The sequence below is a fragment of the Epinephelus moara genome, chromosome 1 (assembly GCF_006386435.1).
Source record: "Epinephelus moara isolate mb chromosome 1, YSFRI_EMoa_1.0, whole genome shotgun sequence".
Classification (NCBI taxonomy): Eukaryota; Metazoa; Chordata; class Actinopteri; order Perciformes; family Serranidae; genus Epinephelus; species Epinephelus moara.
In genome coordinates, this window is record NC_065506.1 from 45,233,538 (window position 1) to 45,259,976 (window position 26,439).

General features: G+C 42.9%; 2 protein-coding genes across 2 annotated transcripts in view; one reads left to right on the forward strand and one right to left on the reverse strand.

Moving 5' to 3' along the window:
- Positions 1-3,925, reverse strand: part of LOC126395229 (protein kinase C-binding protein NELL1-like) — a 457,381-nt gene extending 453,456 nt beyond the window's left edge. The window contains exons 1-2 of the mRNA XM_050052536.1: positions 3,795-3,925; positions 3,188-3,316 (exon numbers count right to left, since the gene is read on the reverse strand). Of these exons, the coding sequence (XP_049908493.1) occupies positions 3,188-3,316; positions 3,795-3,843 (178 nt within the window). The 5' untranslated portion in view covers positions 3,844-3,925. The remainder of the gene's footprint in view (positions 1-3,187; positions 3,317-3,794) is intronic.
- Positions 1-26,439, forward strand: part of txlng (taxilin gamma) — a 765,700-nt gene that overhangs the window by 81,742 nt on the left and 657,519 nt on the right. The gene's annotated exons all lie outside the window — the stretch shown is intronic.

Genomic DNA, 26,439 nt, shown 5'->3' on the forward strand with positions numbered 1-26,439 from the left:
TGATGATATTATAAACTTGAGTGTTGGTGCCTTCACAAAATATTCACTAATTTTTGATAAATAATAATTAGCAATGTGGATGTAAGGACTAGGTAGATAAAGAGGAAAATTGAACAGTTAAAACAGTCAGGTAAGTTCAGAAAATTACATCACTTAACTATAGTGCAGCCTTTAAAAACAGGAAAAGGCCACACTTACAATATTACGATATCCAAAATCTGAGACGATATATGGTCTCATATCAAGATATCAATATATTATCAATATATCGCCCAGCTCTATCTTGTTGTGTGCATCGGCTCTTAGGATCAATAGCTTGAGCTGAACATAAAGCCCGGTTCAGACCAAAGATTTACCAGCTGAATCACGAGCTGAATCATGAAACTACTTACAATGCGCCGCTCTGCAACATTCTAAAAACCTGCCGGTTCGCACCAATGCAACTAGATGAGACTGTGAATCATCTCATCATCAGCCGGCTTGAGTCGAGCTCAGTCGGCCAGCTCACACCGCTGCAACTTCTCTCTGCAACGTTCTATAACAGTTTCATCTCGTTGCGAATCATTGGTCTGAACTGGGCTTCAGCAAAGTCAAAGGCTTAGCCAAGAATGTCTGCACCAGATTTCATGGTAACCCATCCAATAGCTGTTCAGTTATTTGTCACATTTCCAAGAATTGAGCACCCTTTTTGCAGTCTTATAAGGAAAGAACCGTATGATTGAAGCGCCAGCATCTCTTTGAAGTTGAGATATTTTACTAAGGACCGAACTGACAGAGCAACAGACTCAACACGTACCCACAGTGGGATACCAAAATACAAACTGATAACCACCATTAAAGAGGTTTTAAACCTAAATCAACATTGAGACGAAGGGGGGTCTTAGTAATGAGGTTGACAATCTGGGCTCCAATGTAGGATGAGAAACTAGGTCATCCCCCTCCTGGATGAACTAACTTTATTCAATATATCACACAAGTGCCCACAATGCAGACAAATCCTGTTATTGAAAAGTACCAACTGTAACAACAAATATCTTAGCAATTAGCTGAGCTTTGTTCCCCGCTATCATCGCGCAGTGGGGGAATATTAGCATATTTCTTTCTTTTCATCACAAGATTGGATCACACGTTCAGATAAGCACCTTAAAGAAGAGGCAGCACTCGTCTGCTTCTCCCCAAACTGGCTTTTACTCAGCGCACTGGTGCATAATTCTGGTGAAAACGTAAGAGAAGAGATGCTAAAATCTATTTTCTAAAGCAAACCATCTGTTGTTTGTAAATCACTGGCTAACTGGGAGACTGGAGTGACTGGTCCCAGTGACCAGCCAAAGACGCTGCCAGAGCCCTCTCTTTCTCTCTCAGTGCTATCGACACTAATTGGAACACCACATTGCCCTTTTTTCTGAGCCATTTGACCAGCGTTACACATGTTCCTACGCATTTTTTGCAATCAGATAGATGAAATATGTTACTGAGCTCAGTGTACAACATGATTGCATAAAGTGTACATAAATCAACTTGAATAATCACTGACCCAATCAGCCACAAAGGCTCCAGCTCAGCTTCTACTACACAGGTAATCACGAGCTGTTTGTTGCCACCTGTTAGACCATCAACTCTTTCTTCTGAAAGAGCGGATAGTTGCTGCAACTTTGGCTCATCTGGGCCACAGGGCTATGAAAGCAGCTCAAGGATGGGTGAAGTGTCAAAATAGGTCACAACACAAGCAACCTCTCCAACACTCACAGGTCCAGTTTTCCCGACTGGATTAGCCTCCAGTTTCCCACACTATCTGGCTGCTGCACCTCGACCCTGGGAGCCTAGAAACCGTAGGGAGAGCATCTTGGAGTAGGAGTGTGTGAATGCGAGTGTGTATCAAGTAAAAAGTGAGGTTGTGCAGCCCGTATGGCCTCCAGCACTGAATCTTGGACGGCTTCACCTCGGCGGAGTCGGCCAAGCTGCCCTGCCTTCATTCATACAGAGCCAGTGGCACAGCGAGCCAAGCACTCTAGAAAATAAAACCACACGCACACACACACGCACGCACACACACATGCAGAGAACGCTACCACTCTGCCGATATTCAACACCCAGTGCTGCTTATTTGGGATTCAAGCTGCCGGTGTTTGTGCCAGTATCTCTGAATTTGAATATTTCCATGCCAGAAAAAGTAAAAGAGACTCAGTGTTTCTCCCCAGGATTGCTTTTCCGTCCAGGTTGGAACAGCACTGGGCCATGATGAGACAATAAGTCTCCAATGAGAATTTAATGAGAATCTCATTCATAGTGCCTTCGAATTTCAAGCTGTTAAAAAACACCTTGCAAAGTCTTGAATACAATAATAACATTTCCATTAAAGTTTGTTTTTGGCAGTTTCTCTGTAGTTGCAGCCAAGCGGGAAAGAAAACACAGAAAAGTCTCTCGAACAGTCCTTCGCATATCTTTGTCTTCCTCTACCTTCTCTCACTGTATCCCTCTCTTTCCTCTTTCTACTCTCTAATAATTCACCTCTGCTTAAACCTGAGGGCTCGACAAGTCCCACCAAACACAGAGAGTCCTTTGCAGAGTGAAGAGAAGCAAGTGAGCAAAGCAAAGTTATCTTCTGACACTGATAAGCCACCTCACCTTAAATATGAGACACTGTTATTCTCCTATTAGGATTTATGCCTTTGACATTTATCTGTAATAATGTGATAGTGGTTTTCTTTTTCTTTGAGGCTCTGAAGCAGCCACCACATGCTGTGTGCCCTTCAGGGTCCTCACACCTGATATCCAATAAGCACCAGTTGTTGGGATTACAAAACGCCGGATGCCATTGGAAACAGTGCAAATGTTGTAGAAATCCTACACAGAGAGCGCTCATGCGTGTCCAGAAAGATCCCGAGCATCTGCTGCTCGGGACGAATTAAATGTGGAGTAATTATGAGAGGAGGCTCCCCGGAGTGCTCCGTCTCAGCATCCCGGCTAATACTGTGACACCAAAAAGGTGTGGCGCTGCGTGGCTTTGCTCACACTAACTAATGAAACAAAAAGGGCGTGCGTGCGTGCGTGCGTGCGTGCGTGCGTGTGCGTGTGTGTGCATGTGTGTGTGTGCGCGCAGCCACCACACAGAAGACAAAGACATTTCTGAACTTGAGACGCGCGACTAATGAGGAGGAAATTGTCAGCGTGCGTGTTTGTGCGTTACCTCGAAATAGGAAGGCTTTGCTGCTGTTGTGAAGCCCCGCCACTTGGGTAATTCCATAGGTGGCATTTGCCAGGTCAAGTTCATTGATGATATCAATCTGGTAGTCTTGATCTGATCCGAAAGCCAAAGCTGCGGAAGAGAGATGAAGGTTAGAGGATGTGAAGCGGTGTGTTCACAGCCCGCTGAGAGGATTAAACCTGACAGGGTTTTAACTAAATTCATTTTGCAAACAGACACTGATTGTGTGACTAGTTGTGTGGGGAGGAAAAGTCGCGCTGTTTTCATTTCCACGCAGTACTGATCATCCTGCCCACTAAAATGCACCGTATGTGCCCGCAGCCAACACCTGTGTTCTCCGCGGGCTGTAGGTGCACTGTGCGCACACGGTGAGGCAAAAGGTGTCATCTCTTTTCACCACGTCTTGTGTTAAAATATCAACTCAACAAACTGCAGGTGATTGAAAACAATGCGCTGCAGCCCGGAGACACTACCAAACAAATCGGACATGCTGGCGCGCAAGGTGCGAACTGAGAAAGCGCAACACACGTTAAGAAGCGCGTGTCACTCGCAACAGCATCCCCTCGTGTGCCACGCGGCTTGTGCTTACCTGGTTTGGTAAAAAAGAAAAGGGATAACAAAGCCACGTAAATATCCATTTGTGTTGGAGTTTGCGCTGTACAGAGTCCTCAGCCGTGCGCTCCGCTGCGTATCCACACTAACCCGCTCTGGTCCGTCTGGCGCTGAGCACCCCTCTCACCTCGACTGGATGTGGAGGAGGAACGGAGGAACGGTCCACATCACAGGAGCAGGGGTTCCTCACTGCAACGCCACATCAGTTTACAGCGTTTGAGTGCGTCCAATCAGTCTCTGCGTGGCAACAACAGTGACAGGCGTCCGCGTTTATTCAGGACATATTTTAAACTGTGCTGCGGACGGAAAATTTGAGAATATTCTCAACCATCAATGTGCAAAGTTCCCCCCGTTCAGACCACAGAAACTTCCAATTTTGGAGGTGAGAAAAAGGCTTTTCAAAGGAAAGTCGGTGAGGATGTGGGAATTCTCTGTAATAGATAGGTAGGCTGCTCTCACTTGTCACAGTGGAGATTATTCAAAGAATTTCCACTCATGTCTCACGGGGCAAATTAACAACACTGCAGCTGACAAAGTAGAACAGATTTCATTAACTGTATGGAGATACTACAGCCTGCAGGCTTGACGTTTGCTCTGTGTGAGGAGTTAAAGCACAGGCACCAAAAAGGAGTCCTGCATCACCTCTTTGCTTCAGACAGCATCACCCCCCCACATCACTTCCTCCAGCTCCAAAATCGACCTCTCCTCCTCCCACCTCCTCATTGCCTCAAAGAATCCCTGGGATTTATAAGCACTGCTGCTCTGGTCCTCTCTCCTCTGGGGCTTGTCCTTATTGAGAACCATTAATCATAGCCCTCTCCTGCCTGCCTCTAATTTGTGTACATTGTCAGGTTGTCTGGGTTACCTGCATCAACACAAACCGGGGAGGGAGAGAACAGTGGTGTCTGCTTAGTGATTATGGCAGTTAGACAGTGTGCACCGCCTGCTCCACCCTCGCAAGTGTGCTCTACACCAGGGATGGTGTTATGTGTGCGTTGGGATGCAGGTCACTGTTCCATGCTCTCAAATTAGACTGTAAACAATAGCAGCATTCTGCAAACACTGATCCAGAACCAAAAAATTTGAAGGGGGGGAAAACACATTATATGAGTGTTGCAGAGCAGCGAGGAGAAAGGGGAAAGAAGGGGAATTTGAATTGTTTTTGGGCAGGCGATGAGGCAACATCATTTCTGCCTTTTGGGCTTTTAATAAGTTTAAAAAAGAAGCAATTAAGTGTCTCAAAATTCCATTTCTCTCCACTTTCTGTCTCTTCATACACATCAAGATCATTGATGAAATTATCTACTGAAGCACAGCAGATGTACACCAAGGCTCCTGTAACCAGCCACAGCCGGCCAAGGAAAAGCAAAGACAAAACTAAATGAATACAGATTTTATTGAATCCTAATTCAAGGACTTTTCTCTGTCTTCTTCAGCTTTGCAAAAAAAAAAAACCCAGTCACCAAAATAAATGTTGGCAATGTAAGTTTCTGCACACTATGAAAATGTTACATTTGTGCAAAGCGGATATGTTGAAACTTTACGTCTTAATTTTCAGTCTTATGCTGCAGGTAAAGAGATATTTCACTACTGGAAAGATGGACTTGAAAAGGTGAATGTTACATAAGTAAGATGGTTGAAAAGTGGAGGTTACATAAGTTTCAGCAGGGTTTCAGTGACTACATTTAAACATGTAGTTAGGACCTGCTTTGCATTTAAATGAAGTAGTTTAATGCTGTTGAAACTTGTAACCTGGACATCTGAAAAACACCACACCTAGAATACAAATGAAACTCAGTGGAAGTTTAGTCGTTAAGGCTACTTTTCATTTTCTTACTCTCTCTATTGATGCTTTTTCTTTCCTGCCTCCAACTCATTCAGGTAACTGAGGGTGTTTTCCCTATTCACTTAAACCCATCTGATTTTGCCATGACTTGTGTGCAGTCTTGTTTCTGTCAGAATTTAAAAATGTTCTTTTCTGTGCCTCTGTCAGCTGTCATTTCATTGTGCAGCCCATGGGACCCACATTCACCCCTTCACCTCCAGTTTGAGACGACTACCAACTGAAACACTACAACATACAATCTACCTTTGTGGTAACTGTCACATTAAGTGTCTGACTTTGCTGCTGTCTTGCTGATAGGGTCACCAGATCTATCTCAATCTTTAGAAAGCAGTTCTTTTTCTTGTAAGTGTGAGAACGTGGTGTTTTCATCAGGGCCGAATCCCAAATATCTTACAGCTTTGTATCCATCCAATACACTCAGGAAGCATCGATCCATCTGATCTTCAGCTGAAGGCTAAAGGGATATTCCTATGTAGCGCATGACATGGCAACAAATTCAGCCATTACTCTTTAACATAAAAGAGGAATCTTGGCAACTGACCTTTCCTAAGTCTCGCCCCTTTTTGCGTTGTGCTCCAATAACAGCTGAGCAAACTTGGTACCCGGCAGACTTTCAGACAAGGTGCCACTAAGTGGTTTGATGAGTTAACGTCAAACTTTTGCAATGGCCTTCTCAATTACCGGAGGTCTCCTTTATTAACATTGCAAACGTGCACAGAACGAGATCTCAAGGAGGTGTACACCACTTCCAACAGATAAAAGCAGACTTGATGGGACAAACTTTGACCCATGCTTATGAACATTGTGTAGACAGGAAATTGGTGACGGTGGAAGCCTGATTGCAGACATTGGATGCGGTTACATGATGGCTTCTCATTCAGAATGAAATAAATCTGAATGAAATCATTCGGAATTAAAGTCTTTCCAGGTAGTTTACATGGGAAATATTCATTCCGAATGAGGGCTTACACGGGAGATCAGTTTAATTCGCCTTTTAATCGGCTGTATTTGGGTCCGTGCAAGATTTGGGGTAGGGAAGGTTTCTGATTGGATAGGGGGCGGGGCAGATGTTACGTGTTTACGTGTACCGGAAGAAAACACTGCAGTCCTCGCTCCGGATAACAAGATGCTTGACGACGCCGTTCTTAGTGCCTTTTTCGGGCTTGTTTTGCTTATATTCTTGAAGCAGCAGTACGACAACAACCTTGTTCTGCTAATGCTTTGTCTGTTGAGGAGGAGAAGGGAGTAGAAGGTCGAAGAAGGGCGATAGAAGACCGTGCTGTGGCGAATGGAAACAGGTGAGTGCAACGAGTCCGACTGCTCTATCTCAGCCCGTTGCTATGTGCGCTATATACGTCATCGCACCAGAAGGGCAAGGAAACAAGCATGCGCAGAAAGACCGGAATGAACTTAAAGAGGAATGAGTGTATACAAGTGCGAGAAATTCTTTCATTCAGAATTAGAAACAGAATATTCCAGCTCCTTACACTGGATTGAATTTTCAATCGCATTGGCCATTTTCATTCCGAATTAGGTGTTTACAAGATCACTTTCAATAGGAATGAACTTTCATTCCGAATGAAAAGGGAATTAAACTGTCCATGTAAACGCACTCATTGTCAAATATTTTTTGGCACACTCCATTTTTGGCTTTTGTTCATACATACATTTTTAGTATGGATCCTACGCATTGTTTTATAAATGAGGCCCCAGATCTCAACCAACACCTATGGGAGATTTTTCAGCAAAGCGTTAGACAGCGCTCACCACCACCATGGTTTGTCAAATCACCAAATGATGGAATAGCTTTTGGAAAATGGTGCAGCATCCCCTCCAGTAGCGTTGAAGAGATTTGAAGAATGACAAAGAGCACTGAGGCCTCGCTCATGGTAGAAATTCGTCACCATTCTGTTTGTAACCTCGATTCTGAAAATACTCGCCTTCCATACAATTTAAGCCCAGCTGTGTCGTCAACAAATCAGTACTGACTGGGCTAAAATTGCACTGATTGGATATTTCTTGATACATATGCCTTCTGTTTCGGGGCTGTGCCGAATCTAAAGTGAACAAACAACAAAACAAAAAGAGACAGAGCGAGTCAGAGAGCGTCAGAGAAAGCATGGACTGGCAGCAACATAAATGTCAACAGGATTAGCTCTATAATTTAGTCCCATTCTCCAGATTGCAGGATTGCTGTGTGGCCCAGCTGTTTTCAATCTGTGCTTGTCAACACATTACAATGCCCGCCATCGTCCCGCATTCACACACCGTGAGGTCAGCAGAAGAGGGGCAACCAGCGGACCCTCTCTTATCAGGAAACAGGCGAGCGAGACATCCAATTGCGCACAAACAGAAGTGACCCCAAAACAGCACTCGGAAAGCTCATTCGCTATGGGTCTTAGCCGCCTGACGGAGATGGAGGCCAGAGTTTAGAGTTTGTCGGAGCAGAACAGGAGTCAAATTAAACCCACAGGAGGCGAGATGAGGCTCAGTTGCTGATGAGATAAATGACATTCAGCAGTGCTTCTATTTTACGTGATGGATCTCTTTGTGTTCCATCATATTCATTCCTGTTGTTACCTGACATGTCGGCCTGATAATATCAGTTCTGTTATCACAGTAATAGCACAAGTAATAAGCTTTTATATGCTCTGACATTTCTAAGAATCAAAAGCAGCAACACACAGGGTCAAAGTGACCTGGCTTCAACTTTTAAGGAAGTTAAATCTTCATCTTTCAGTTCAACTTTGAGATTACATTGGCCACCCAGAAATCAGTAAATGTAATAATACGATTATTTTTCATATAGGAGTATAAAATTACTCAGAACACACAGGCTGTTCTCTGGAGAGGGCAGAGGAGTCCGTAACATCTGCAGAGACCGCAGACTGGAGTCTTTTCACACATATGCTGTGTCTTAAAAGCTGAAACTTGTAATCCAGAGCTGTTATCCTCCTCTCAGCTGCTTATGTTGTACCTGTAAAAATAAAAAACACACCAAAATAGATTATTTCAATCTCTCCCACTGTATGACTATATCACAAGCACATCATGTTCTCTGATTGTTACGACACTGCTTTGAAGATAGTGTCCATCGATCAGCCACAGCATTAAAACCACTGACCTTTAATGGGAGCATGATCAGATTGGGGTCTGGGAAATTTGAGGGCCAAGGAGATGCCTTGAGCTCTTTGTTCCTCAGGCCATTCTTAACATGGTACATTGTCCTGCTCTGGAGTGGGGGTGCAATCGGAAAGTACCATTGCTTTGTTTGGGTGAGTGGCATCCACATAAGCGACAGAGCCCAAGGTTTCCCAGCAGAACACTGCATTGTTGCACTGCACTGCAAGAGATGATCAGTGTTATTCACTTCACCTGTAAGTAGCTTTAATGTGGTGGCTGATTGATGTATATGAAGCAAAATCAACTAAAAAGTAAGATGTCAAATTCTCTTACTGCAGCATTCGGTCTCATGAAAAACAGTTTACATGTCTTGTGTGTTACTCAAATTTCCTATATATTCACATATGTTTGCCATCTTTGGAAATTTTAAGGGGAATTACGCCCATTTTCAAAACCCATATGTTTTATTCCTATGGTCAAAGACAGTCCAAAAATATTAGTGAACACAAACAAGTCTCTCCCAAATCTAAACACTAGATTGCTAAAACTCAAATCTGTGATGTCGTCAAGTATAAAGTCTGGGACTGCTCCATAGACAATGAATTGGGAAAGAGGATATAGATGACACTGAGAGCACCCAGAGGAGTATTCGGAGTATGTGGGCACATTTTCTGTTTCAGAACTGAGAACACTACATTAGAATAAAGCTCATTTGAGTTTAAAAAATAAAACAAACATTCTGTGGGTCCATTCATTGTCTACAGAGCAGCTCCAGACTTCTCTGGCCTTGAGAGAGAGCAGCTCATGTTAGTAAATACTGCTTGAACTTTCTGAAAACATGGGAATAACATTGAAATTATTAGTGTAGGTAGTCTTAGGGCCCGTCCCAATACCCCCCCCTTGGCCCTACCCCTACATTTGCGCGTTCCTGCGAGGGCTAGTGGTGTCCCAATTCCTTTTTTGCGTGTAGGGGTAGGGGGCATAACGAGGGGTAGTGGGTATGAAACTAGCCCTTCGGAGCGAGGGATTTCAGATGCTGACTTGTCAGCGAGGGGTAGACGTCGCCACGGGAACTGCCCATTGGTTCAACATCCCATTGTTCCGACCATATTAAACCCATTGGTCCGAAGTCCGTTCCGAAATCATCATGATGCCCTGTGGTTAAGGTCTGGTTAGGTTTAGGCACAAAAACCACTTGGTTAGGGTCAGGAAAAGATCATGGTGTGGGTTAAAATGAAAAAGAAAGTGACAAACACATAAGCCGTGAGCCTGCTCCGCCTCAAGCCTTTCCCAGCTGACCCAGAGCCGGTCGCGGCGCACCATACACCTGCCGCGAGCCGTTCAGCACCGCGGACAGTCGAACCAATGGGCTGTCGGACCAATGACATGGACCCGATGTCGCCATGGCTACCACCAAGCAAGAGACGGGGAAAAAGTTCATACATAAACATGGTACTTTTGTAAAAACATTTTCGATTAACTGTGTATTTGTGTAGAGAACAGTATAACAATTTTTTATTGCTATTCCTGATGTTTAGATTGGAGTTGACAGAAAGCTAGCCAACTTGCTAACGTTACCGTTGTCAGGTTGCTTGTTAGCTAGCTAGCTAGCTCGCACTATCTGGCTTCTGTCCTCTGTCCTGTTCTCCAAAATTGTCAGATTTTTCACATTACGATAACACGCCAGCCAGTATAACTATGCTGCCTCGTAATGTTAGCTGGTTAGCAGCTAGCTAGCTAGCAGAAGTCCCCTGTCGTACATATCATTTCGTCGTCTGTCGTTCATCAAACGAAGCATGATGAATGCAGCAAACGCGATCGGTAAGATGAACTCAACTGGAGCTTCCTGTTTAAAATAGTTACGTATGCGTGAACATAACCGACGCAGTGACATAGTGAGTGGTGTCCCAATTACTAGAGAAAGATTTCAACCCCTACCCCTCGTTGCTTCATTTCGAGGGCCAAGGGGTAGTGGACAAGGGGGGGTATTGGGATTGGGCCTTAGTTTAGGTAGTGTTCCCCTTTAAATCTTGAATTGCAACTTCATCCCCCTGTAATATGTTGTTTTTGCTGACCTCATGAGGTTTAATGCCCCATCTTGCTGCAGTGATGTAGAGGTGTACCCCAGGGTATGTCAGTACACTGCGACATCACTGCTGGGTGTGGTTACAGGTGACAACTTCTGACTACACCCAACCAAACCCTGCAGTGATGCTAGATATAATCAGAATTGAAAGTCCAAATTGAGAAGTGAAACACAGCTTTTATAGCCTAGAAGAATTTACCCAAAAGTGTTTAAAGGTCCAGAGTGTAGGATTTAGGGGGATATATTAGCAGAAATATGATATAAAAGATAAAATACAGCCTATAAAATGAAATAAAAGAATAAGTATGTTTTCTTTAGTGTATAATCCCTGTCCAAGGCGATCACCATGTTGTACCTCCATGTTTCTACAGTAGCCCATGACAGACAATCCAAACACTGGCTCTAGATAGGGCCATTTGTGTTTGCACGTCGGCCACCATAGCTGGCAGTCCCTCTACAACAAGAACATCAGAAAAGCGTGGATTTTTTTCACATGAAGCTGCTATAGTTAGTGTTTACCGGTTTAAATCACCAAGTCTTTTTCTTCTAGAGAGGAAGAGACCTCTGTGGGTAATTCAGCCCCCAGTAAAAAACCTCCTGAACAATGGACACTGAAGAAATTTCAATTGGGAGAAGTTTCAGCTGGTTGTAATCTGCAATCGTCACCACTAGATGCCACTAGATCCCCTTAAATCTTACACACTGTTCCCTTAGTGTGTAAGGGAACATAAGAGGTAGGGTTACTATAAATACTACAGATGTAAGATGATCAAGCTTTTGCCTCAACTAATTTTCCCTTAGAAATTTATCTAATTTTGTATCCTCTTTGAAGATTCAACTGAAAACTCACTTCTGTCCTCTTGACTTTGTTCATGTGTTAATTATACTGATCCTAATTATCCAACCATATTATTAAAACCGTATAACAAGGAACCTCAAAAATAGTCCAACAATCTAATCTTCTTCAGTCAGTGCACAAGGTATATTTAAATGCTGGTAACCACAGCAACAGTACTTCTGCTGATTGCCAGTCATTTTCCACTGGTCAAAGGCACCACGTCTTCTGTTTTTGGAAGTGGTGAGTGACCATGATATGAGAGCAATTATACACTTTGATGTGCCCTGACAAAGCAAATAGCAAACTTGTGGAGGAAACTCAACACCAGAATAAGGCGGAACTGTAATTAGAAAGCTCACTTTCAGCTGATAAAAAACTAAATGACTCCTACAGAGTTTGCACGGCTGCAACTCAGACCAATCAAAACGCTTCTGTCTCATGTTCAAACTGTGTCCACTGTCAATAGATGAAATGGTCGTGCATACAATAACCCAGACAGACATAAAAGCAGTATTCTCTATAGAATGAAGGAATAAGTGTCTGATGAGCAGCAGTTGTTGAATGAGGGCCTGACGATTACAGCCCAGGGAATACAGCCATGCAGCAGAGGTCCCGCTGTGTCTGCTGAAAACCCCTCATTACCCATTAATCACACAGTTAAAACGCTCACCACCATAATGCCCAAATTTGCAGCCGGGTGGATGGCATTAGTGTGTACCACTGCTGTGTGTGCCAGGCTTGGAGGTCTCACTCTTTTGTTAATCACTGCCATTTTACACCACTGCCTTCGTCTGGTCAAAAATGGGGTTGCGTGAATCGGCTGTTCTGCCAGACCAGGCTGCAAACAGCTTTAACCACTTAATCAAATCTCTGTTTTTTATACCTGTAAAGTCATGTGGCAGACACAAGATATGTCAGTGACAACACCTGTGCAGCTTCATCAAATGAGTGACTATAGAAAGGGCTGGAGGTGACAAGAAACTGGCTCCAGGAGACACAGGGAATGGCGAAGAAGATGTCCTCGACTTTTGCTTTCCATTGGACATTAGATAATTGCATACGAGGACAAAGTAGCATAGTGGAAACGATAGGAGCTGGGGAAAGCTATGTAAACACAGAAGGATCATGCCAACTCGGTAAAAGAGCCCCAGACACCCTTGGCAGTGTTCAAACCAGGGCCAGACAACAGTGCTAACCACTCTTTTATCGACTCAAAAGCTTTTGAAAAGCTCAGTTGTTGTGATGGAAAATGTTGGCTTTGTTTGGATTGAAGGCCAGAATGGAGAGAAAAATAGTTTTTTTTCAGAATTATCCACGTTAAGTGTGGACCTGGCTTAAACTGGATCACAGTTTATGTGCAACAACAGCTGGAATTATTCTTATTTTTTTACGGCTGTTAATTTTCCAGAATTCTGGCCATACACAACAACTACCGCACACATGCTTAAATAGCCATATAATAGCATACATTAAAAGACAGAAAACACTTCAAATTAAAATAACTTGAAAATAAACTACTGAACAAAGTGACTAATGAGAGGCAAAGGAGGAAAAGGACTCTGTGCGCCAAGCGTCACCAAGCCCACTATCCACCATCTGGCTCACCATGTTGAAATGAAGAGCATCTCCAGTCTGATCTACAAGGAGACCTGTGGTGAGTTGAAGGTCTACCTGGAGAATGTGATCTGTGGTGCTGTCACCTAACTACACCGACTAGGTGAGGGGAAGACTGTAGGCTTGCTTGAGATGACCCAGGCCTGCAAAGAATCCATCTCCAAATGCACAGTGCATGCCGGTTAGATTTGTGTTCAACCTTCATCCTGACTTGCTCTGACAGCAGCAGAAGTGGTAAACGATAATATCACAAGACTGAGGCGGCCACAGTTTTTAGAGCCAGGCACCGCAGTTGCTCTCCACTGACTGCAAGACTCAGGGCATGATGGGAAACGCTTGGTTCTAACCTGACCTAAACAGCTGACTGATTTAGATGTTGACTCAACAGTCAGAATCAGAAATACTTAATTGTTCCCCAAGGGGAAACTGTGATTCGTTACAGTCGCTGCGATGTTAAAGAATAGAGAATTATTTAAATAATAAGAGTATGAAATAGAAGTATTTAAATAATAGTAATAAAATGAAATAAAAATGAAGCTCCAGCTAAAGTTCAGTCAGGAAAACAGTACTTTTCATGTTCAGGTTGTAAGTTTCTTTCTCACCCTGCCATTCAGTCCTTGCACGCATGCTCAATCACTATCTCCGGGTGTCATTGTCTGGGTAGGTCAAATGAGTCATCAGCTGATTCACAGTCAACTAATAGCAAAGTGGCACACCTTCTCTGTCAGCCGATCATCTTACTGCTCCTCATTTTAAATGTAGTTCTTTCTTTGCCATAGTTCTTTCTTGCTGCAGTCGTGTGTGCCCTCCACCTCCCCATCACCACCTAGTCTTTACGGATTCATCAGCCTCATCAGCCTCAGCAGTCATCAGCCTCATAGTCATCAGCCACCACCACCACCAACGTCTGGACTCCATGGGGGGATTTATCTCGTTGCCACTCAGATGTCCCTTGATCACAAAGGGCCTGTCCCAATACCCACACTTTCCCTAGAAATACCCACTTGCACTTGGATGTGCACGTTCACGTTTAGGCTAGTGGTGTCCCAAAACAGAATTGAGGAAGTGGAAGTAGTTTCCAACACTTAAAACCCGCACTAGATTCCAAGGGAGCCCCAACCCACACTTTCAACAAAGTTAAAGATGAAATTTCCCAGAACACCTTGCGAAGTCGGCAACTTCGGCAAGTTTTGGAAAACAATTTGTTACTGTGCGATCGGAATGTAGGCTATACAAACAACAGATAGTTGCACTAGCGTAAACTCATCAGCAACTTGGTTGAACACAGCATCAAAATATTTAAACAAAACGACTTACCCGAACAAAATCAATCAGAGCTAGAAGACGTCGTAGGCGCCTCCTGTTTCCAGCATTTCTTCTCCGTTGATTCATCAGACGGAGAAGAATAAACATAGCACACGCTGGAGCCGGCATTTTGAAAAGTGAATGACTACCGGGATCTTGCGTCGCTACTACGCGTGACATATGCCTGTACGTCGGTCACACCGATTTGCATGAAGTGGTGTCTCATTTCTTAGGGAAAGATCTCTACCCTAATATTTCTCACTTCCCTCATCAAGGGTTATCTGACAAACGAGGGCACTCAATACCAAGTGGAAGATTTAAGGGGTAGAAATGGGATTGGGCCGAAGTATTTCCCTCTGGTGTCCAAGTGCCAGAAACTGGGTCCATGTCATTGGTTCGACAGGCCATTGGTTCGACATCCCATTAGTCCGACTGTCTGCGGTGCTGAACGGCTCGCGGCGGGCGTATGGTGCGCCGCGACCGGCTTGAGGCGGAGCAGGCTCACGGCTTATGTGTTTGTCACTTTCCTTTTCATTTTAACCCACACCATGATCTTTTCCTGACCCTAACCAAGTGGTTTTTGTGCCTAAACCTAACCCTTAACCATAGGGCATCATGATGATTTCGGAACGGACTTAGGAACAATGAGTTTAATATGGTCGGAACAATGGGATGTCGAACCAATGGGCAGTTCCCCCAGAAACTTCTGTTAAACCTTAATCAGCACAAATCATTTTATAATCTGTACGCTCATACTCTGTATTAAATATTAGCTTTACTTCATCCTTGTGTCTCTCCTGATTGAAATAGGTACGTTGTGCTACATTACACTGCATAAACTAGTATGTTACATTCAGAAATATAAACTGTATTATGCTATAATGGTCACTACTAGAATAAGAATAAACATAAGAAATATTTATAGTTATGTGCATGAAATATGACATTTGTTTAACTTTTCATTTTTGTTGAATTGGAGAGGTTTTACTTTAATTTGTCTATTTTTATGGTTTATTCTGTTAACAGAACAAACATTGAAGTATATAACAACACAAAGACTTGTGGTGCGTGGGAGGTGAGGATTCTTAAAATAACATCTGCACAGATGCGAGGCCCTGACTATATCTGACTGATCTGTAAAGAAAGCTGCTGCGATGTATTTCTTTCCTCTGAGTTTGACTATCAGGCTAATGTTTTCAATTTATCTATGTATTTTGAGGGTGACAGGTCTGCTTGGATGGTTTATATACAGCAACCAGCTAATATGATGCTGATTTACACGAACAGTCATGTAAAATGGAGGTTGAACCATGGACGGAAATTACAGATCACCTGTAAAGCATTTTATTGAGCTCCTCGGTCATAATTAAAACAGTTGGAGACGGTGAACAACCTGATAAATGGGTCTGATAACATTTTAATAAATCTGAATCAAATCTAACAAGACGTGAGTGTTTTTGTGACGTCTTTTACAGACTGGGAGCTGCTGGAAACTGTCCAACTTGACCGCAGCTTTTTGTCACCGCCCCCTGCTGCTGCCTCTTGATCTCGAGCCTTGTGACTGCGGTGGATGTGGCATTTGCTCTGAAGAGGCAGGGGCGCACTCTGTATGGCTGCGGAGGAAATATACTGTAGATTCATCTGTTATTAAAATCTTAAAATCTGGTTTGCATAATTTAAGTTTATATTTCAGTCGTCTTGGCAACATATCTTATAGGTCACACAATATTTGGCTGTTTAATATGCAATTAATGAATTTATTTATTTATTTGGCCTTTTTCCCACTGGACATTTTGGCTGTTGATATTTTCATCTGCCAGGCAGCTACACGTGATACCAACAAAGTCGGCATAAGCCAGCCAACATAAACCCGAGGTGTGACTTTCTGCACAGAGTGAAGGTTTTATCCTTAGAGGGACTGAGGAACAGTGTTGGCAGTTCACAGCCTGGCTTACAGTGCACAATGCTTTTCCTCTGAAGTTAAAGCTGCAGAGTGGAGGTAAAGCTTCAGCAAACAGTGTGTGTTGTTCCATTCAGCTGCGCTCAAGAGTTTTAGGTCTAGTGTGGCTTTAATGGGTTGAGTGGAGGGGGTGGAAACCATGTGAAGGTCATGACACTCCACCATGAGAGACTTATAAAGCCAGGGGCAGCTCCAGAGGGACATCTTAATGGCACTCAGGGGAATCAATGCTTTAACTTTGTATTGTCAGCCTCAGCTGGAGTCTCGTTGACCGTCACTTCTCCAGGAACATGAATAATGTGTTCCTCAGGGGTACTTGCCAAAAAGTAGAGCTTCTCCAATGTGAAAATGTGATGCCAGAAACTACAATTCAGTACAACAGCAATTGAGCTGCAACTGCACAAAAGATAATTTTCTGTTCTGTGTGCATTTTCTGTACGACAATTTAAAAAAATGGTTCTCCTTATTCCATAACAGGAAAGGAAATGGTGGGATGGAGTTTTTTTTTCTTCGACTCCAACCTGCTGTGAGAGCAGAATAAGTAATGGATTAAGCGGGCACCTCCACTGTAGACTGATGCATTGTGCACAAAAACTGTGGCCGGAAGGTAATTATCGGGTGGCACAGAAAACTCTCAGCTCTGGACATGATGGGCATGAATTGTCCCTGCAAGTTTGATTCCTTTGACAAATATAGCAGCACTTATCCCAAGCATGACCCACTTTTGCTCTTAACTTTCTTCAGGCAGAGGTAAACACGCTTGCTAGACTGAAAAAAGCAGCGCCTCTCTTGCAGAAGGCAGCGGTGTGATTGGAATGACAACTTACTGCTGTATCATTGTATCACTGAGATAAGATCCCTCAGAGTGCAGACAAAAGCTTTCTAATATGAGCGAGGCGTAAATTCAACAAACTGCTACAAGAGCAGTAATGGTAATATAACATTAGCAACCCCTAGAGCACAAGGCCTGTACCGCCCTCCAGGTGGACCTGCAGAATTATGCGTTCTCAACTGTGGACGTTTTAATAGGACCATGCCAATATTTCTGCAAGTTTAAGGTCCTTAATTCAAAAGTCTGGGAATATTCCTTTTTGTCCTTTTACACAACAAATCCCATAAGATGGCCAAAACCAACAATTAGCTGATCCCAGTAACAAGCATTGCCTGTGTAGCCAATGCCTGACATAGCTCATTCCTCTGTGCCAAAGAGGCTAAACTCATGCTGACATGACGTCAACATGCTAACATACTCAAAGTGACAATGCTAATGATCAGAATATTTACCTTGTTCACCATCCTAATCTAGCATAAAACCTCAATTTAATTAGCACAACACACACAACACAAAGTGCAGCTACAGGCCAATTGGGAAAGTCAGTTTTGCAGGTCTTTGGTCATGCACCGAAATACTGGATAAATATAAATAGTGATGGTGTTGGTGGTACTGCAGTATACCAGTGTGTTTAATGATTAAATACTGTGTAAAATACAGACGCTCCTCTTTCTGTAAAAAGAGGGGCTGCATTAAGGTTGTATGCCATCCACATCAAGTGCCACCAGAGGTCAGTCCCCATCGGCTGAGCTGGCAACAATGGTGACTGCCAGTTGTGGGGATAACATTACAGGACTGTAAAGAGACTATGGGGTAAAACAGCATATTTTCACATCTAACTTGTTGAATTAGGAGTTTATTTTGACGATACCAGAGCCGGTGATTGTTGGAACAGTGGACAAACTAACTAAACAACTAACAAGACTGAGACAGTTTTGGTGAGTTATATTTTGTTTCTGTTAAATTTGAATGAAGTGTGTTTAACAAGGCAATTAAGCTAGGCTTGGATGGGTGAAACTTAAAGAGAAACTTCAATTCAGAAGGTGTGAGGTTGTATTTCTTTGTCTGATGAGGAAAAATAGGTGTAAGAATATTACCTTCCTTGACATTTTGTGAGTTTATTATTTACTTATTAGACTGAAAAAGCCAAGAGAGCTGGCAGAACGTAGCAAACTTGCCGGTCGTGTACTGTATACCCCCGTGAAATACTGTGCTAGATGCAAAGTCAGGGGATCACCACACCAATAACAATTCATCCGAAGTGAAACTAGCATGCCTGTACCAACTTGCATATAAATCCATCACATTTCACAATGAAACCTCATGGTGGCGCTGTACAAATTTGGTTCCAATCCATCCAGAAGACACTGAGATGTTTTGCAAGACAAGTAAAAAATCTGACCTGCTGGTGGTGCTACAGGAAAAGTCAGGGGACCACCAGAGTTACGAGTCTTTTGGGGACCATGACTGTCACTGCGGTCTGATAGTTGTTCAAATATTTCTGTCGAGACATGTCATGGCCATCCACAGAGCCATGCTGCTAGCATGGCTTATGCATATGAAAGAGCCTTGCTAAACCACAACGGGATAGTTTGCTTAAACATTAGCTGTGATGTATAAAGTATACATTTTTGGTGTTGCCCCTTTCCCTGCTTTTTAAGCCTGTGATCACCTGTGATTTTATTTGTCTTCCTAAAAAAAAATCACGAGTTCCTAAATTTCGTTGGAACCTGTTAAACTCTGCTGCAATATTTAGGTGAAGACTGATAGAAACTGCAGAAAGGCAGTTTTTCAGATTTCAGAATAGAGTGTTGCCCAGAGTCTGAACTTTGCATTCTGGTCTATTTCCCGTGGCTTCTGTAGGTAGACATTGTTTTCTGTGTTTTCTGTATGGGTGTTGAACTTGATGTAAAACAGCTGTTTTTAAAATAGAACTCACTCTGTGATTCTGCAGGATAGGCACCAACACCTGATGTTCACAGGTGATGAGTGAGGTTGATGAAATTTGACAAGCTTTGACTTGAAGGCACATCTTCCAGAATCTGGCCAATTGATCACAAAATACTGAAAATGTTTACAGTACACCACTTATCAGCATGTAATGTGAAGGTACATTTGTATTGGCAGTACTTTCCTTTGATTGTTAATTGCATGAGGAACATTCTACATTTTTTGTACTGTCCAAAATCAAAGAGAGAGACAAACTTTATTGCTCCATCTGCTGCTCTGATTGCTGGTTTCTGGTTCAGTCATATTTACTTGGTTTACTTGCTGTTCTCAGTAAAACGCAGAGCTACTGTATGAATGACTACCTCCTGTCTGTTCTCAGGCAGAGAATGAGTTGAAAGCTTTTGATTTTCTGTGGTAACAACATGACAACACACCAAAATTTGCTTTTTATTGTGCCATCTTTCTGCATACTCTAAATGCACTCATAAAAGTAAATGTTCAGATACAGAGTACAATCTTTAAGCCGTACAATCTGCACCAAGGCCAGTCCCAGTAATGGCCATGAAGAAAGGGTCGTAATTGCGCTGAATTACATTGCATATGAACATACAATACATTCAAAGGAACGAATGGAGATTTTGAGAAATATTCTTATTTGCTGTCTTGCAGTTAGATGGGAAAGACTGACACCACATTGTACCAGGAGAGTGGTGTCAATCTTCTCATCTAATTCTCAGCAAGAAAGCAAAATGTCCAACTATCTCTTCAAAGTCTGAAAGGTTTAAATTGCTGTGTAACCACCTGAAGTGCCAAGTAAAAATGTACAGACTAGAAATAACTACAGTTTTACGCCATATTACAGCTTAAGTCATGTGATTGCTGTGATAGCTATGTGAACTTAAAGACCTGAATGTGGCATCAAGTGGAGAGGGACCCACATACCCAAGACTCCACACCATTTTGTAGAACAAACGACGTCTTCTTAAACATTTACCGCTGACAGCATAACCCCCTATTCCACTGTTCATTTGCATGCTTGGTACAGCCTAAACTTAGATTTTTAACACAGCCTCTAAATGTAACAGTTATAAACAAACATAGACTCCAGCTTTTGTACCTTTAAGTCCACCTTACAGGGGATGATATCCATAACACAAGTTTCTGGTGGAGTCAGTGTCAGACAGGTCTGCCTTTAAATGTGCATTAAGTTATGCCAAACAGCAAAGAAGCTGGCAGGTTTAGATGCATATTTTCAATTAGGAACCATCCCTAGCCTTTAAGCTGCTACTAGATGTCATTAGCAACTTTTACATGGCCTCTTCAAGGCGGGAATTTCACGCCATTTTGCTGCCTCACTATTATATATAAAAGGTACAATCACGGAATGAGGGGACAGAGTTGTTTCATCAGAGGTAGCAATAGTGCGGAAAAAATGTCTGTATAAACAGGATAGTCATCAGTACAGGATCATGGGTGGCACATGTGGGACATTTTGACAATGTGTTTTGCACGCAAAACACTGCAGGAGATTTAAAAAGTAGTTTGTAGCAGTTAGCAGCTAACTCAAAGAAGAACAGCAGCAGAAAATGTCCACAAATTGGGAAAACAATGAGGTCCATGAGCTCCTTACCCTACAAACAAACGACGAGATCAGTTGCCATATAACAGGGACAGTAAATGTTTGTCATTGCTATGTTATGCCGTTGTTATTGTTTATAAAGTGCTGCTGACGCAAATGTTATATGCAGGCCCGTACATAATCTGTGCCCACACGACAGATTTCTGACAGACAGTCTTCTGATATTGGCTGTTCAATAACATAATCTGGAAACAAAAAGTAAGGCAGACAGTTGTTTTTACAATATGTACAACAAGGCATTAGAGTTGCAGTCTGAAAGACTACAAGGAGCAAAAACCTTTGAAATGTTAGACACTCATAAAACAAGAGCACAATACATTAGTAAACCATTAACTGCACAGCACTACTTTGATCCATTACACTGCCTCCTAAATTTGCTCACTTATCAGCTGCAAGCAATGTAATCTGGGATGTGAAGACTCATCTTTAGTATTGAGCGTGACATGTGACATCTCTGACTCACAATGAACCACCTCATTATTATACTCTCCCCATAATATAACATCATCAAGACATTTCTAAGCTAAGGTATATTCTCTCAATTGCTGTTTTATGACGAACACTAAATGCAGGCTTGATATTTTATGGTTTACAATTCTGAATATTTTTATAACACCATAACATGCATTGTACAGAATTGGAGTCCTTATTATTAGCCACTCAGAGCAGTGAGATTAAAGCTGATTGAGTTTTGATGGTGTTCTTGGAATTATTACAGTACAAATGGAGGAGTGCTTTACAGTAAATACAGAGTGCAGACATTTCATTTCCCCGGACCTAAATTAGCTGCGGGGAGCTGTATGCTAAAGTAATGCTCATTAGATCGTATGAACTGTACTGAGGGCCATATGGACTCTCCAACCCCCAAATTAGAAAGTCCACACACTGCAGAGGCTGCTGAGGTGGGAAAAAGAAATAACACGTACAGATAATAAAACCTCTGAACGTGTTGCTCATTATAAACAGCAGCCGGGGGTGAGGGGGCAAGGATGTGGCGTTTTGACCTAATTATCAAAATATTGTCAATAATCACAGAGAGGCATTAATCTGATCATAATGGGCTCAATAAGAGATCTCAGCATTAATCTTACATTTTTCATAATTCAATTGACAAGGACAGGTTAGGAGACATTAGGAGCATGCATCCTGAATACATAAATATAGAGGCTGTACTCAGTGACTGTATTCATCTGACACATGAATGGTGTTTGGAATACAGGTTGCATGAAGCTAGCAGCCACAGCCGAGGAGTTTCACAGCAACACCATCAGGAAGCAGGGAGATGACCAACAGCTAAATACACGAGACAAGACCTCTACAAACAGGCTGAATATCACAGCACAGCATCCACTTCCTAAATGCCAGTGGTGGCCCTAAGGATGACAGTTACTGTTCTGAAGCCAAAGGTTGATTTTTTTTTTTTAATGGCTAAAAGATCATCAGGAAGTGTGGCAAGTGCTCAAACTGGAATTTGACCAACTCAGGGAGAAGGGCAGGACTAACTACAAACTCACCAGTCTGAAGGCAAAACACTGCCAATTGTTTTCAAGCTTTAAAGGAGCTATATGTAAGAAATCTAAAGCAAATAGTCGTAAAATCATCCTAATATGTCACAGAGACTAAGGAATAATGTTCATATAACATACTGATCTCACCGACAACAATAGTACAGCCAGAATATTCGCATTTAAAAAAAATCTTTATGGTCCGCAAATCATGTTTATGTTTTGAATTTGTGTTTTGGCCTGTTGTGCCACCCACCGCCGTCTACCAGTCACGCAGTCAGTAGAGTCTGAGCATCAGTTACAGTTACAACTGAGCTACAATGGCTGACGGTACGACTAAACCCAAACAACCTCATTATGATTCCCAAAAACGGCAAGACAAAACTCGAGGCAAAGTGAGGGTCTATATAGGAGATGCTTTTGAACGGTGGAGACGGTTGAAAGCGGAGAAGAATTTGAAATCAGATGTCGAAGTGGCTACTCTTCTCCTCGGCAGGTAAGCTTCAGCCAAAGTTGGCTAACTAGCATCATAGCTAGACGGGGATGGACATTTCGAATACTTTCAACTGTTATTCATTTTCGATCATACATTGTAGCCCATGATTTGTTTGAGAAACAAACGTTAGCAGCACGGCAAGCAGCATTAGCAGTGTCCTGATACATAGCATTAGCAGCCGGCTCCTCCTCCGCTGTATCTCGGCAGCAGCAGCAGAGAAGCAAACAAATCACCCCCAGTTTCCACCAGATACGTGTTGGTTGCGTCTGCGCTCCGGCACGGCAGCGGAGCCAATGGGATTCAGTTCTAGTCAATGTGTGTGTTTCCACCGGCTGCGGCTGTGCTGCGTTCCAGCTCCGTCTCAGCTGCGGCACTCCGGAGCCCTCCGCAACAGATACGCAGGACTTCTATTTTTGCCGGACGCCGGAGCACAATGCAGCAATTCAGCACAGAGCAGCAACCTCGAATCTGTAGGGGAGGGGGGGGCGGACACAACAGCGCCTTTAAAGAACAATATTTTGTACACACTCATTCCTTTATGGTTTTCATTGTCTTGTTCTGACTCACTGGGGCTGTGAGTCAGAACAAGACAACGGAATAAAGTCAGTATAGGCCAGGAGGTCAGCATTACAACCTTAGCGCCCTATAACTATATAAAGGCTGCAGAAAGTATAAGGATACTTAAAGACAGTGGCCTCAGGAACAGAGTCAGGAACTGGCACTAAAATAAAACATCATAAGGTACCGGCACTCTTTCTTTTCTGTGTACTAGATGTCATCTCTTCATGGAAAGTGTAGAGAATGGTGACAGATCTGGTTAGATAAGACAGTCCACATAAGATAAAAAAAGCACTGGCCATTAGTCAAATGGCTTCATCCAACCTTACAGCTGTGCAAATAACAACTGTCTACATTCATCAGAAGAAAGTGGAAGTGGCGTGATGCTGTTACACTGTTACGGGACAGCTTGGGAAGATCAGGTGTGAGGATGGGTGTACAAAGTGTGTGAATCTGAAACTGGTGACCATAGTTTGTGTCCTCATGTCTTTCCATTTATCAACATTTCTTTGAACTATGATGGCCATCGTTCTTCAACTCAAGTTCGTTTGCCCCCTCAGTGCGGTTTGTTTGGGCAGGTGTGAACACAGCAATCGCACTCTGGTGCGCACCAAAACAACCGGACCAAGACCTTCTTGAAGAGGTGGTCTCGGCCCACTTACAAAAACAAACTCTGGTGCAGTTTGCCTGTGGTGAGAACGTGTTCCGTCCTCGAGCTTCCCCCTAACTTCCCGCATGTATTATATCAATTCTTTGGAAAATGATACAATATTTGCCGATATTAAAAGATGATTAAAAGATGAAAAACAACACATAAATAATGTAAATAATTGTGACCACTGGGGCGTTGTGGGTTAGAGCAGGCGCCCCATGTAAAGAGGCTTCATTCTCGCTGCAGCGGCCCAGGTTCAATTCTGGCTTGCGGCCTTTTGTTGCGTGTCACTCCCTCTCTCTCTTCTAGAAATTTTTCAGCTGTGGCCAAAAACATGCTTTGTGCCCTTGACCTTTGACCTTCAGCCACCAAATTCTAATCAGTTCATCACTGCATCCAAGTTGATGTTTGAGCCAAATTTGAGGAAACTCCCTGAGGCTGTTCTTGAGATGTCACTTTCACAACCGTGGGATGGACGGACAGCCCGATAACGTAATGCCTCTGGCCATGGCAAATGCCAGCGCGGAGGCATAACAACAACGCTGCCAAGAGTGGCGTGCCCTGATTGTGCCTGGACATGCGGGTGCGTTTGAGTACTGGACAGGACTGCATTAATGAGACTTAAGAGTTGTGTGAGTGTGTTTGATATGACTGATAGTTTTGCTGTTGTTAAATGCAAACCCTGATTACTTCAGTTCATGAAGAATGTTCGCCTCTTGTTGGATTCTCAGTTCACCATTTAGGAATACAAGAAAAAAAGTGTTCTTCACGAATTCAAAGAAAGATGTGCTGACTAACAGATATACAAATGGTCCATTTGTGAGTGGAATATTCCTTTAACTGTAAATATGGCAGATCGAAAATATCATATGAGTGGTTTAGGAAGACACTGACAAATGACTAATTATCTAGGTGGGAGGACTTGTTGCTTGTATACCTTTTCTTGACAGGCAGCCTCCTGTAGTAGTGTGAATAATGACTGTCCTCTGCAGAAAAAGAACCACCATTAGTTGTATGTTCAAACAGCTTAAAGAACTCCTGTGTCCAGTACGAGATCAAAAGGTACTGTGTTGGCGTTATACTGCAAAGTCTTACTTTGACACTGGAGCTGGGTGGTTCTTTAGTTCACTGGTAAGTTTTCATCCCACTATGTATCTGATAAATGCTAATCTGAGTCTTTGGGAAAGTCACTTACAAAAGACGTTTTGTGATTTAAGTACGAGGGCTTTTCGTCTGCGTATCAAACTTCAGGGAAGACACTCTGCTTCACACACATACACACACCTGTGCACAAAATTTATTCTTTGGTTATCCAACGTCTCTTTCACTCTGCAAAAGCCATTTCACTCCATCAACTGAAGTCAAGGCCTGCAGTTCACCACATATAAAGACTGTATTGACTCCTGCCCATAGCTATATCCATCCATCTATTCTCTACTACTTATTTGCAGTGGCAATATCCATCCATCCAGGGCTGTGATGGCAGCACGCTTAGCAAGATAGCCCTCCCTGCCTCTTCCAAGTCACACCCTCCAGCTCTACTTGGGGGATCCTGAGGCATTCTCAGGCCAGAGCTGGGTCCATCCTCTCAGTTGGATCTATCCAGAATACCACCTAGTTCGACTCTAAGCTCATTTTGGGGTATCCAAGCTTCATACCCTGTCCCTGAAGATAAACCCAGATTACCTACAAAGTAAACACATTTTGTACTCTCACTTCTTGTATTCGTTACAGCATTCTATCAGTCACCACCTGCACCTCGTGACCACATCTGAGGAATGAAACACAAACTGACTGATAAATAGAGAGCTTCGCCTTCAGGCTCCAGGCTCTTATCTATATTTCCCACGGAATTACATAAAAGTGCAGCACCTGCTGTACATAGCCAGGTTGACATCCTTTAAAGAAGAACATTTTTTAGATGTTCTGAGGATGCCACACATTCATTGTTGACATATCTTTCTTTCTCCTAGCCTAGCTTCTGGCAATATGAGCAGTGTTGACTACTAATGTGCACATAAAGACACTGACAGGACTTCCTGAATCCTTGTGCCTCAGAACAACTTCTCTCTTTAGAGATGGATGTGCTGCCAGCCTGGTTCTATTTCATATAAACAGTCTGTACACTTCATACCTCTTTCTTATCTAAAATCACCATTATCCCAACCTTTTAACAACAAAAACAAATCACAGCCCCACGGTGAGTGACAATGAACAC